This window comes from Corapipo altera, unplaced genomic scaffold (genome assembly GCF_003945725.1).
Source record: "Corapipo altera isolate COAL_440 unplaced genomic scaffold, ASM394572v1 69, whole genome shotgun sequence".
Lineage (NCBI taxonomy): Eukaryota > Metazoa > Chordata > Aves > Passeriformes > Pipridae > Corapipo > Corapipo altera.
Window position 1 is genome coordinate 1,855,550 of NW_020884908.1, and position 12,388 is coordinate 1,867,937.

At 46.0% G+C, this 12,388-nt stretch overlaps 2 protein-coding genes across 6 annotated transcripts in view; both read right to left on the reverse strand.

The window, feature by feature from the left end:
• The window catches only part of HNRNPD (heterogeneous nuclear ribonucleoprotein D), a 9,986-nt gene extending 4,043 nt beyond the window's left edge, over window positions 1-5,943 (reverse strand). For all 3 annotated transcript variants that reach the window (XR_003529216.1, XM_027652813.1, XM_027652811.1), the window contains exons 1-3: window positions 5,643-5,943; window positions 1,495-1,663; window positions 558-719 (exon numbers count right to left, since the gene is read on the reverse strand). Coding sequence is in view for 2 of the 3 variants with exons in the window: in XM_027652813.1 (XP_027508614.1) it covers window positions 558-719; window positions 1,495-1,663; window positions 5,643-5,830 (519 nt within the window). In the remaining variant the exon portion in view is untranslated. The remainder of the gene's footprint in view (window positions 1-557; window positions 720-1,494; window positions 1,664-5,642) is intronic.
• A 1,959-nt stretch (window positions 5,944-7,902) lies between these two features.
• HNRNPDL (heterogeneous nuclear ribonucleoprotein D like) lies at window positions 7,903-12,211 on the reverse strand. Of its 3 annotated transcripts, XR_003529234.1 has the most exons (9): window positions 12,033-12,211; window positions 11,527-11,695; window positions 11,276-11,437; window positions 10,870-11,001; window positions 10,638-10,752; window positions 9,668-9,835; window positions 9,367-9,464; window positions 8,871-8,974; window positions 7,903-8,174 (listed from the first exon to the last, which is right to left on the reverse strand). XR_003529234.1 is itself a non-coding variant. In XM_027652922.1 (8 exons), the coding sequence occupies exons 1-7, from the start codon at window positions 12,119-12,121 to the stop codon at window positions 9,394-9,396; spliced, it is 906 nt and encodes a 301-aa protein (XP_027508723.1). In that variant the 5' UTR covers window positions 12,122-12,211; the 3' UTR covers window positions 7,903-8,174; window positions 9,367-9,393. The 3 variants fall into 3 exon arrangements, 2 of the variants coding, with proteins under 2 accessions (XP_027508723.1, XP_027508722.1); XM_027652922.1 differs by lacking the exon at window positions 8,871-8,974; XM_027652921.1 differs by having other exon boundaries at window positions 7,903-9,464.
• Window positions 12,212-12,388: the final 177 nt, after the last annotated feature.

The window sequence follows — 12,388 nt, forward strand, 5'->3', positions numbered from 1 at the left end:
GTGCACAAAGAATATTTTAGTTATGCTGGATAAACAGTCTTAATTTGACTTTCAGTTTTAACTTGGTTAAGACTGAAGTGACTAAATATTCCAAACTCCGAGGAGACATAAACCTTGAAGTTTTATATGAAAAAGATGTAGCTTTGTGCAAGTGCACAGTTCTGTTCACCTGCACCACCAAAAACTGGGGATAGAGAGAGACAAGAGACTACATAGTTGCACAGAATTTAGGCAAACTGCTTCAATCTGTGCCACAGAAGATGAGCTGAGGTGACTTAAGATCATCTCATCCAACTGACCAAAACACCATCTCAAAAGTGTTGCCTCCCTTTCTGACTCATCCCAGCTCCTCCTTCCATGACCCAGCCTGTGCAACTCAAAACCTGTAATTAATACTATTGTCATTAAAATTCTGACTACTAAGACAGATGGAGCTATACTGGCCACTAAGCTTACAGTAGCATCCACGCAGGTTGCATTTGGGGGATGCTTTTTATTACTAAATTTGTGAAGACAGAACAGTTCCACAAGCATAAGCAGATTGTTTCACCACATACCTCACCAAAACCTCCAAAATATTCCCGTATTTTCTCCTCAGGTGTGTCTGGAGATAAGCCCCCAACAAAAATCTTCTTAACAGGTTCTTTTGTTTTCATGGCTTTAGCTCTTTTTGGATCAATGACTTTTCCATTCAGCTTGTGTTCTTTCTGGTCCATGACCTGAGAAAAATTAAAACACAATCTTAAGCAGTTCAAACTAAATGTTTCACTTATGTTTTGAGCAAGGTCAAATTTGCTTCAGTTTTGATACTTTGATTACAGCAATAATTTGCTGCACAAAAAAAAAAAAGAATTCTGTGATTTTGATCACTGTCCACTGACACAGTTCTGACAAAGCTTTTCAAGAGCCACCTGGGGTCATGTATTATCCAAGGGAAGTAAGAGCATAACATTTCTCCGAAAGTACCCTACAATCTCATCCTCAAACTTTAAGAAGTAAAGAATCTGCACTTTAGATATCACCAAAGGTCAACGAAGGTGAAAACTTTTCCGTGTGCTGTATCCACAGCATTTTAGAAAAGTTAACAGCTAATTTTTGCTTGGATAGAGCCCAAGTGTATCAAAGCTATTGGCTCTACTCTAGGGGTCCACGTTGCACCTCTGGAATGCAAAGGCTTGAAGTTCTTTGCAAATTACTGGTTTCAGTAGGCAACAGACATTTATATACAGTGTTTTTCAAGTGCTCAAGTCCAGTGGCTTGCAGCATATTCCCACATAAGTGCTCAAATCCACACCTTAGCAATCACTGCTGGTCCTGAACACTGCATCATGAGTAAGATGGTTCAGAAAAATAAGCATTTTAACAAGTAGTTTAAATATGTTGTGTCCCTGAATCATCTTTAGCAGAACACGTACAAACAACAATGCAGACAATCATGTGAGTGCTTCATCTCCCATACCCAAATGTGAACATGTTTCATTACACCAATACTACCTTATCTACGCTCTCTGATTCTTTGAAGAGCACAAAGCCGAAGCCTCTTGATCGCCCAGTGATGGGATCTAACTTCAGAGTACAGTCTACAACTTCGCCAAATTTGGAGAAATAGTCCTTCAGATCTTTCTTGGTGGTGTCCCAGCTGAGGCCGCCAATAAACATTTTCCTGTTAAGACAAGATGGTTTAATCTGTTAATGTGTGTTACCCAAAATCCTGTACTGTCAAGTTGCATGAGCTCAGTTACCTAATGCATGGAACTGGCAGCATTTTATCAGTGATGACACCGCACACGCAGGCCTGCACTTTTTGACAACTTGCTTTAATGGTTCTGGTCAGGTTAGATAAAGACTTACATGTAAACAAAAGTTTTGCACCATCTTCTGCTGCAGTTGCTTACTCTGCTACCCCAGGAAACTACCAGTAGTGACAAAAAGGTATTTTACTACCTCCTTGCACCCCCACCACAGACTAAATTCCATTTAGTTATCTGTGGAGCCTCCACACAACTGCTCAAGAAACCCACATGGGAAGATTAGGTTTATACAGCAGTGCACTTAAACAGAGGCATTTATGTACTAGGCTGGACTGGACACAAGCCCATACTAGTAAACTAAAATAAAGTTTAGTCAAGTTGCCTTCCCCAGAAAGCAGTAAAAAAAAGTAAAGTATTGGATGGTCAAAGTTTATCTTTCCTCACAAAAACATGATATAAACAACAGGCATAATCCAATACAATCAAACTAATGTCTTCCCAATATTCCTAAGGGACGAGTGCTGCTGGGTAAATGTGTGCAGCACATAATTCTGATCACGACTTGTATTTTCAAAAGCACACTGGAAGCTTAGAATCGATTCATGACCGTCCCACCACATCAGTAAGACACAAAACAAAAGGAAAGACAAAAAAAACCAAGCCAGTATGCACACAGATGAATCATTCATAGTCATAGTCATTAGGCATAGGGCTTAGGCAGCCATTCAAGAGAGGATTTGAGATGATCTCCTCTAATACTGATAAAGAAGATTTTACAGCAGGCTCCAAACAAAAAGGTATGATCCCTTATGATCTATAAATGTTTCCTACAAAGCTTTGTCCATTTTCACGGTATCAACTTATCCCACAATTCAACACACACTTATCAGAAAACCTGAAAAAACACTGTATCATGTCTTCAACTCCTCCACTTTCCACACCCATACAAATATTCCTGCCAATCATGTAAATTGCATGTACCTCCACAAGTCAAACTCTCTCAAATCAAAAGCTGCTCCTCTGAACTAACTGTTGAATTAGCTCTGCTGTCATCACAGAATTAACAAGAGCATTCACTTTCTGACAAACATATCCAACCTCCACAGAAATGAGGGGGTTCATGAGCTTCAGATGTTTCTATAAAAGGTCTTGAAACCTTTAAGCAGGAGCACCAATTCCCCACTACCTTTATCCACTTTTACCACTAGTTCCAGATGTCTCTTCTACAAAGCACCAAAATCCCTTTCTATCTAGTGTGACTACTTGTCTTCAGGACTAATCTATATTCATCTCCTTCTGGTTCCCCCAGCATAAGGACATGGAACTGTTGGAGCAAGTCCAGAGGAGGCCATAAACTTGATAAGAGGACTGGGGCACCTCCCCTCTGAAAACAGGCTGAGAAAGCTGGGGCTGTTCAGCCTGGAGAAGTTTGCATGAAGACCTCACAGCAACCTTCCAAGTATCTGAAGGGGGTCTACAGGGAAGCCAGAGAGGGACTCTTCATCAGGAACTGTGGTGATAAAACAAGGAGTAATGGGTAGAACTGAAAGAGAGGAAATTTAGATTAGATATTAGGAAGGAATTCTTTGCTATGAGGGTGGTGAGACACTGGCACAGGTTGCCCAGGGAGGCTGTGGATGCCTCAACCGTGGCAGTGTACAAGGCCAGGGTGGATAAGGCCTTGAGCAATCTCGTCTAGTGGGAGGTGTCCCTGCCCATGGCAGGGGATGTTGGGACTGGCTGGGAGGGTTTAAGGTCCATTCCAACCTCTTAAGATTCTGTGGTTCTATGAATATTGATAAAATGCTCCACATTGGTAAACCAGCAGCTTCATACCAGCACGGGCAGTAAATCAAAGGATGTTTTCTGTTCTTGTGTTCGTCCATCGTTAAGGTTCTTAGTTTGTTTGCTGTTTTGTGCAGTTTTTTAATCACCCAAACAGAACACAGAGAGGATGCAGCGTTTTTCTGACACATGGAGGATATCTAGCAGTTACTACTGAACTTACACTTGCTAGGTACAAGCCACCTGTTTCACAGCTACCAACAAACCATTAAACACACAAAACCTGCTTTATAGTTGTCAACAAACCATCAATATTAACATACAAAGCCTGCTTTATACCACTAAGTACAGAGAAAGCAAGAACATGAGTTTGCAACAGCCCTCTGAAGGCTCTTCTTCCCTCCAGCAGCAACTGCAACTTGGGAGTCCACTCACACAGCAGCAAACCACGGCTGCTCCATCCTGCCACTACAGTGAGCTGACAAACCACTGCTTCACTGCAAAACTTGAGGTCAGGTCAAGGCTACAACACAACCACTAGCACAAAAAGCAATCCAGGAGCAATGCCACAGCGGTGTCAAAAGCTTGTAAAATACACCAGCCAATCCATGGGTTAGGAAATGTATGCAAGTCACATCAGCACATAGTTTTCCAAAATATGCTTTCAAACTTCATACTCAGCTAAACAGAGCAAAGATATCACAGATCTGCTGTTTTCCCTCTACTACCAAGAAAGCTGCCAAAACACTTTGTTTCCTGTACAGCATGACCCATAAAAATTGACAGATTAAATAAGAAGACTGAACTAAACTACAGGCCAACATATAATATATGTAATCACTGCCCAGTGTCACTGCACCCCTCAGTAACAACTTTTTCTAAGCTGTATTGTCTCCAAAGAAGATGAGCTTCCTTCTGAAAACCCTTTAAGAGGTGTGTATTCAAGGGCAAAAAGTAAAACAAACATGCAAACTGCAAGGGTATTTAAAGCCACTAAGAGCAGGTGAGAAGTAACAAAAACATTCTAAGCTTTGCTAATCCTATGAGAACACTCAGAAAAAGATTCCTCCTCTCTCCCTGCAACATCCCAGATTATTACATCCCAGGTTATTAACATCGTTCTCTGCAACATCCCAGGTTATTACAAGAGAAAGACACTCAGAAAGGTTTCGCAGCAGGTATCCACAGGACAACATAGCCAGTGCTCCTTTATCCAGTTTATTTTCTGCCTTGACCAAAACCAGACCTGCAGCCCGAGTTCTTATGGGTCTGACAGGAGACAGCACAGAGCATCAGCCTGTCCTGCCACTTGGTTTTTTACAGTGAATTTCATCAGCAATACTGAAGTGACACTGCCCCATACCAAGCGTCAGGCAGATACCCTCGGAAGATTAAAAGCTGCCTTTATTCTTCCTAAAATCATAGAATATATTGAGTTGGAAGGGACCCATCAGGATTATCGAGTCTAACCCCTAGCCCTGTGCAGGACACCCCAAGAACCACACTATGTGCCCAAGAGTATTGTCCAAACAATTCTTGAACTCTGTCAGGCTTGGTGCTGTGACCATTTCCCTGGGGAGCCTGTTCCAGTGCCCAACCACCCTCTGGGTGAAGAACCTTTTCCTGATATCCAGCCTGAACCTCCCCTGACACAGCTTCATCCCATTTCCTCGAGTTCAGACATCACCTAATGCAATCTTCCTCACAGCAAGTTCCGCGAGTAGCAGACGGATGGTTTAGGTTGGGAAGAAGCCCAGGTCCCTCATGCCTCTCACTGACACACCGTCTGTGCTTGCAGCACAGGGCAACGCTACGACTGCAACTCCAGCATTCGGCTACGCCGAGTTACGGCCTTGTCGCGCGCACCGCACACTAACTTATAGAAAGATCATCCTAAAAAAAATAAAAGGGGTTTGTAGTTCGGCACACATCACATCATTTGTACACCGCGGGTCCAGACACCGCCCCCGCCTGGCCCGGCCCGTGACGTCGCCGAGGCGCCAAGTAAACAAACAGGGCGGCGAGCGGGGCCGGGCCGGGCCAGGCCAGGCCGGGCCGGGGGCGCCGGGCCCCGCCCGGGACACAAAATCCGCCCCCGCCGCTCACCCCTCGTCCTCTTCGTTCTTGCTGGCGTCGATCTTGGCTCCCTCGGACTCGATCCCGCCGCCGCCGCCTCCCCCATCGGCGCCTCCCGCCCCCGCCTGCCCCTCAGGCTGCTCCGCCGGCTCTGCCGCGCTGTCCCCGGAGCCCGCCGTCACCGCCGCCGAGTCCAGAGCGAACTGCTGGTCCGACATGGCGCCGCCGCCGCCGCCCCGCAACGGACCGGACCGGACACCCGCGGTGCCGCCGCCTCCCCGCCGAGGCCCCGGCGCCGCTGGCGGCCCCGGCCGAGCGCGCCGATCCCTCCTCCTCCTGCTCCCTGTTTTTAATGGCGCCGCCACCGACCCAACCTAAAATGGCGGCCGGAAGGAGCGCGGCGGGCGGGACACGTGACACCGCCCCCGGGGGGCCGGGAGGGAGGGGGGGGGGGGGGGGGCGGTCGTGGACAGCCCGGGAGCATCCAGGGCCTGAGGGGGCCACGGAATCACGGAGCCGGTAGGGTTGGAAGGGACCTCTGGAGATCACCCATTCCAACCCCCCTGACAAGGCAGGGTCACCTGGAGCAGGTGACACAGGAACGCGTCCAGGTCCGTTTGGAATGTCTCCAGAGAGGGAGACTCCACGACCTGCCTTGGCAGCCTGTTCCACTGCTCTGCCACCCTCGGTGTAAAGGACTTGCACGTGTTGAGGTGAAACTTCTTGCGGTTTAGTTTATGGCCATTGCTCCTCGTCCTATCGGTGGGCACCACTGAAAAGAGCCTGGCACCATCTTCTTGGCACCTGCCTTTGAGATATTTGTATGTATTGATGAGATCCCCTCTCAGTCTTCTCCACGCTGAACAGGCCCAGTTCCTGCAGTCTCTACTCATAAGAGAGATGCTCCAGACCCCTCATCATCTTCGTAACGCTCTGCTGGACCCTCTCCAGCAGGTCCTTGCGCTTTCTTGTACTGAGGAGCCCAGAACTGGACACAGCACTCCAGATGTGTCCTCACTAGGGCTGTGTAGAGGGGAAGGATCACAATTTTGAAAGAAAACGTAAAAAGTGGGGGGTTGTATATTAACCAATGTAGCAGCAAAGCCATGTGCTGGTGGCACAAGTCACCTTCAGCCCCACCAGGGCACTGCTGAAGGATAACTTCTGCATCCAGCTGCACTCCCAAAAAGTCTGTGTATGCACACAGTCACACGCAGCTGTGGTTTCTCCCAGCAGTCATGTGCTGGGTTTTTTTTAGTTTGTCACCAGTGACATCAGTGAGCCTTCTCCCATCCAACCTAATTGCTAAGATGACAGGAGCCTCCCGGATCCAGCAACTGTACAACCCCCAGCAGTTATGGGAAGCAGCTCTTCTCTACGATAGAAGAAATTAAAACAGCCAGCTACTTCAGAGAGAAGTAAACATTGAAATTATGGTTTGGAAACTTTCAGGGAAAAATCTCTACCCAGACTACTCCCTTTTAAAATCTACAAGACCTCTGTGAATTAGCTACTCACGTTTTACCTCAACAAACCAAGTTTATTTTTTGATACTTGACTAGGTACACACTGAGTAAAAACCAAAACTTCAGGCAGACTGCTGCAAGCCTTTGGCTGCATGGAGGTGTATGCTCCCTTACCCATTTCACCACTTTTCCTAATAAGAAAAGAACCTGCTGGGTGTAATGCCTGTTTCCCTGCTCCACCAATCATTCACTCAATCTTTTATTTTGCTAGGATGCACAAGATGGTAAACCTGTTTTCTGGATTCTTCAGGTGAGAAGAGTCCAGTACAGGACCTAACTTGTAGATCCCAAGTTGTACAGAAAAGTTGTTGACCCTTAAATTCAAGAACTTGTAATCTCCTTCCTGCAATTGGAATAGATAGGCAGTGATTACTCTAGGAAAGTAATTAAGCTACATTCTAGAATAGTTGAGGTTTTAAGTGCTTGAAAAACCTTGAAGGCTCCACCCCTCTTATCCCTTAAGCAGTGCCTGAGCTATCAGCATTACAAAGGTGCTGCTGTAGTTCTAGATCCCTTGAGATGTACAAAACTGGCAGCATTGTAACACAGACCACTTTCTCCACTCTTCTGCACGTGGCAAGAGACAACTCTTCCATCATCCACTGATGCTGACTCCAAGCATGGTGGTGCTCTCTCAAGACAGGTCAGGAAAAATCATGGGTTGTATTGACCTGTATACACAGTAACCCAGATCTCCAAAAGGTGCACGCCCTCCTCTACAATACTACACTTACACCACTGTAAGGTGACAGCAAGACTACACACTCACTTAAGTAAGCATTTATTAGAGAATCCTTTAACATGAAATTATACAAATAAAGTTTGTATAAACACAAGTCCACATTGTGTCATAACATGAATGGCAAAAAGAAAGTAAAAACCATAAAAGAAAACTAGTCGGCCGCTATGTACAGTTGGACACAGGCGTGTCGTTCACTAAAAGTCTTTTACAAAATAGTCATTTCCTCTCACGAAGATCACCCTCCATTCACTCACGATGCGCTGCGAGATGGCTTTTTTGCTGCAGTACCTCTACCTAAAAAAATCAAAGACAAAATGCATATCAGATCTGTGACAGTTACTACAGAATTGTTAAAAGGTCCATTTTCATGAACTGCTTTAAGTCTTCTATATATTCCTTTCTTCACTTTCAAGGATCATATGCATATTTATTAAGGTAACACAAGAGGTTTTCTTACCCCTCAGTAATTTATCTTCCCATATATTGCCATTCAGCCCATTTAGGAAGCTGTTCCAAAAACAACTGATTTAGACTAATATAATAGGTGGGCTCTGGATCAGGCTTTTTTCCCCACTGGAAACACTGCCAAAAGGGTTTCTAATTATTTGTTTATACATCTATATGACTTATGTGCAACACAAGTCAAGTCAATTTAGTTCAGACAGTTCATATGCATATGATCCTTAATGTTTTTCCAGATTTAAAAGTTCGTTTTGGTTTGCAGATTTCACTATTAGCTATAAAAAGAAAAAAGCAAGCATTAAAATCTTAAAGAATGCACATTTAAAATGAGGTTCCACAATTGAAATACAACACTAAACAGAAGACCAAATGATTAAGCTGTAAAGGCATTTATGTACTTTAACTCCTGTAAAAAACCATTTAAGTTAAAGACACTTAATCTCCAAAAAAGATTAAAAAAAGAAGCCAAAGTCTGAAGTTTTCCACTTTAATCTTTACGCTGGTACATGAAGTTGGAAGAGACCATACCACAGGACAGCGTTTTCTGGTGTATGCCTTGCGCTCTGCCTGCAACGTGCGACCCCAGAGATAGACGTGGTCAGGGTGACACACGGCCTGCAATGAAGTTCCCGCTGGCGGGTACAAACAAGGTATAATGTCAGAGTTAGAAGACAACATTCTTGTTTTCCTTAAGTTGTACCCATTTCAGTACTTTACCTGTTAATACTTCTAATAAGTTTAATTATTCCTCTAGATCACCTGGTACACAACGCAAACCAGAAAAACTCTTATGTTTTTCTGAAGTACTAAAGAAGATAAAGTCACGTTTTTACAAAGTTAAAGATCTATAGACACGTAGGCAAAGCTGGTTTTAAAAAAAAAAAAAAATAAATTATTTTTTTAAGTTAACAAAAGCTTAATTAAAGGAAAAGTCATGCTACGCAAGTTTTTACTCTTCGTTTGTCTATTGATCTTTAAATTAGATTAGACATACTCAGAGTGGACCTTGCACTCAAGTACACACCTGTTTGCTCAAGTACTAGGTACTGCTTTAGTACGGCTGGTAGTTGTTTTGGTGGTTGCCGCCGCCACGGGACGCCTTTCCGTATGTGCTTTGCTGGCCTGTACGTAACACGAGAGGAAAAAAAACAAAACCCAGAAGCATTAACACCCAACCTCTGAAGGGGACTTCACATACAGCACACCAAGAGATCTCATCTTTAGAGTCACGTGCCGAAAGAGATTTTACAGAGCAACTTACTAGAAGAGGCCCTTGTTCAAAGATGCACGTTCTTGTTATTGGGAATGAGATCAAATCCACTTACCACTGTAATCTGTGTATCCCGGCCCATATCCATAGTTGGGATAGTTGTATCCAGAGTAATCATATCCTCCATAGCCACTGTAGCTTTGATCGCTATAAGCGCTATTGTAATTTCCATATCCTTGATCGTAATAGTTATTAAACCCTTGATTCCAGTTTTGTCCCTGACCTGAAACCAAGTATAGCAAGTGTAAGTTACAGAACCTATTTCTCTTTTATGTCACTTCATTTAACTTCCAATGGCAATCTTTCTATAGCAGACCTATTACCTGAAGAATCCTCTTACCTCCCTAATAACAATCATGTTCAAAAAAGAATTGAGGTATCTCATTTGGATACAAGAGATGTGACTTAAGATCTTAAAACACACAGCATTATAGATAGACAGCAGGTCATGCTGCTCATAAAACAGCCAGGAAAAGCAAAACAACACAATACCAAAGGCACGTGTTACAGCAGCTCCTGCTGTTTTCCTTTAACTGCTGTTTTGGGTCAGGAATTGCCTGAGCACCAAATTGTTTCACAAGATCAGCCTTACTGTGTTGTGTTTGTTGCACTAACTTGAAGACTGAAATGCATTAACCTGTAATGTAACAGCTGATTGCTTCTGATCTATTTGCAAAGTGTAGCAAAGTGACTGCCATCCTCTTCAGCAAACAGCTCTTGGTTTCTCACCTATGAGCCCACCAAGAGCGCATTCCCTTCATGTGAAAGGGTTAACTGCACTGGCTACACTATCCACTGTGGGTGTGCAAAAGAACCCTACACCCAGCCCGCCACTTCGCCACTCGAAGGCAAGCAGAGCAAGAACACACTCCTAAGCTTCCACAAGCAATCACAACCACCAAAATACCATTTAACAGGCTACTTTACTCATTCGGTTTAGAAACAAGATCAGCATAGAGCCTGAAACCTGGTGTATCTACAGACATCCAAGTACTTATATTTGTTTAACCATTGAAAACACTCACCCCGTCCACGCCCTCTTCCGCCTCCACGTCCACCAGAAGTATTGCTTTTCCCTCCTTTCTGCTGCTGCTGCTGTTGCCTGTATACCTCCTTGGGCTGTGCTACTTTGATCTCACACTGTAAGGACAGAAATGCTTTAACTCATCAAGAATTTCAAGAGCATTCTGTGAGCTGCTTTCACGGATGCCTACGGAAATAATCTATTTCATATGCTAAAAAGGAGAGCTTTCATACCTTGCCTGAACCAATCTGATGGTATCTGCTTTCTAGTAACTTCTTTACTGGCTCTTCATCTGTATATGTGATAAAACAGAAGCCCCTCCTTTCATTCGTCTTTGTGTCCATAGGAAGTTCAATATTTTCGATCTGAAATTGAAACACATATAAACAATGCATGAAATCTCTGAGCAACTTTTTATGCCCCCAGAACCATTTGGAAGTGTAGCATCTATGCTGACTACTTTTGGCAGCTATAAATCAGACCATCACAACACTACAGAATCATTAACATAAAGATTCAACAATCTCTAGCATTGTATGATCCTGAGCCAACTCTCTCCTCACAAATTCTTCCGTCTTAAGACAGAGCTAAAACTGCACTTGGAAACCAGAGCTGTTGTTATATGCCATTATACTATACCTCGCCAAAAGCACCAAAGTACTCCTTAATCTGTTCTTCAGATGTATCTGGACTCAGCCCACCAACAAACACTTTTTTTGGTGGCTCCTTCCCTTTTAGGGCTTTTGCCCTTTTAGGATCTATTAACTTCCCATCCAGTTTGTGTTCTTTCAGTTCCAACACCTAAAAAAGCAAAAAAGGAAACAAAGTCTCAGACCCGCACCATAACACAAGCCAGCTTCACGCCATCGATCCCCAGGAAACCCACTCACCTTCTCCACGCTGGCAGCATCCTTGAAGAGCACGAAGCCAAACCCCCTCGACCTTCCAGTGACCGGGTCTGTTTTGATCGTGCAATCCACAACCTCACCGAACCGAGAGAGGTACTCCGTCAGGTCCTTCTTGCTGGTGTCCCAGCTGAGGCCTCCGATGAACATTTTCCTGAAGGGCAGGAAGTACGTCGGGATGCGGGAGCGGGCGCAGGGAGCGCGGAGGGAGCGCCGGGGCCGCCCCGCGCCCCCATAGGCTGCCGGTGACGTCACGGCCCCGACCGGCCCCCCCCCCCCCCCCCTCCCGCTCCCGTCCCCGCCCCGCGGAAACTGGGTCACCCGCCCGGGACACAAAGGCGGGCGCGGCCATGGGGTGGGAAAGGAAGGCCCCGCACCCTCCAGCGACCGAGACGCCTCCCCCCTCCCTCCCCGCGCCGCAGGGCGGGCAAAGGAGACGGAGGCGCGATTCTCTCCCTTCCCCTCCCCCCCCATATCATTCCCGGCCTTACCCGTCGTCCTGCTGGTTCTTGCTCGCGTTAATCTTGGAGCCCTCGGCGAACTCCTCCTGGCCGCCGCTCATCTCGGTCGCGTCCTCCATGGCGGGGTGAGGGCGGCGGGGGTGCTCAGGCGAGCGGCGGAGACAGCAGAGACCTGCGCCCGGCAGAAAATGGCGGCGGAAGAGATCCGGGCACCGCCTCCGCCGCCCTTATATACCCGCGCCGGCAGCCAATCAGGGCCGCCCTGCCGCCCGGCGCCGCAGCGCCCCCGGCGGCTCCCGGCGGTGCTGCAGCGGCCGCCATCGCGCGGGGCCGGGGCGGGCAGGGAGCCGCTGCCCGGGCGGGGACGGCACCGGGGCACCGGGGGA

What these genes read in the sequence shown, in the direction of transcription:
- HNRNPDL (XM_027652922.1), bottom strand. Translation starts at nt 12,121, where the DNA reads ATGGAGGACGCGACCGAGATGAGCGGCGGCCAGGAGGAGTTCGCCGAG. An exon ending in ATGCTGCCAGCGTGGAGAAG is followed by an intron (nt 11,438 to 11,526) that starts GTGAGTGGGTTT and finishes TTGCTTTTTTAG; the next exon opens with GTGTTGGAACTGAAAGAACA. An exon ending in CGGAAGAGGGCGTGGACGGG is followed by an intron (nt 9,836 to 10,637) that starts GTGAGTGTTTTC and finishes ACTTGGTTTCAG; the next exon opens with GTCAGGGACAAAACTGGAAT.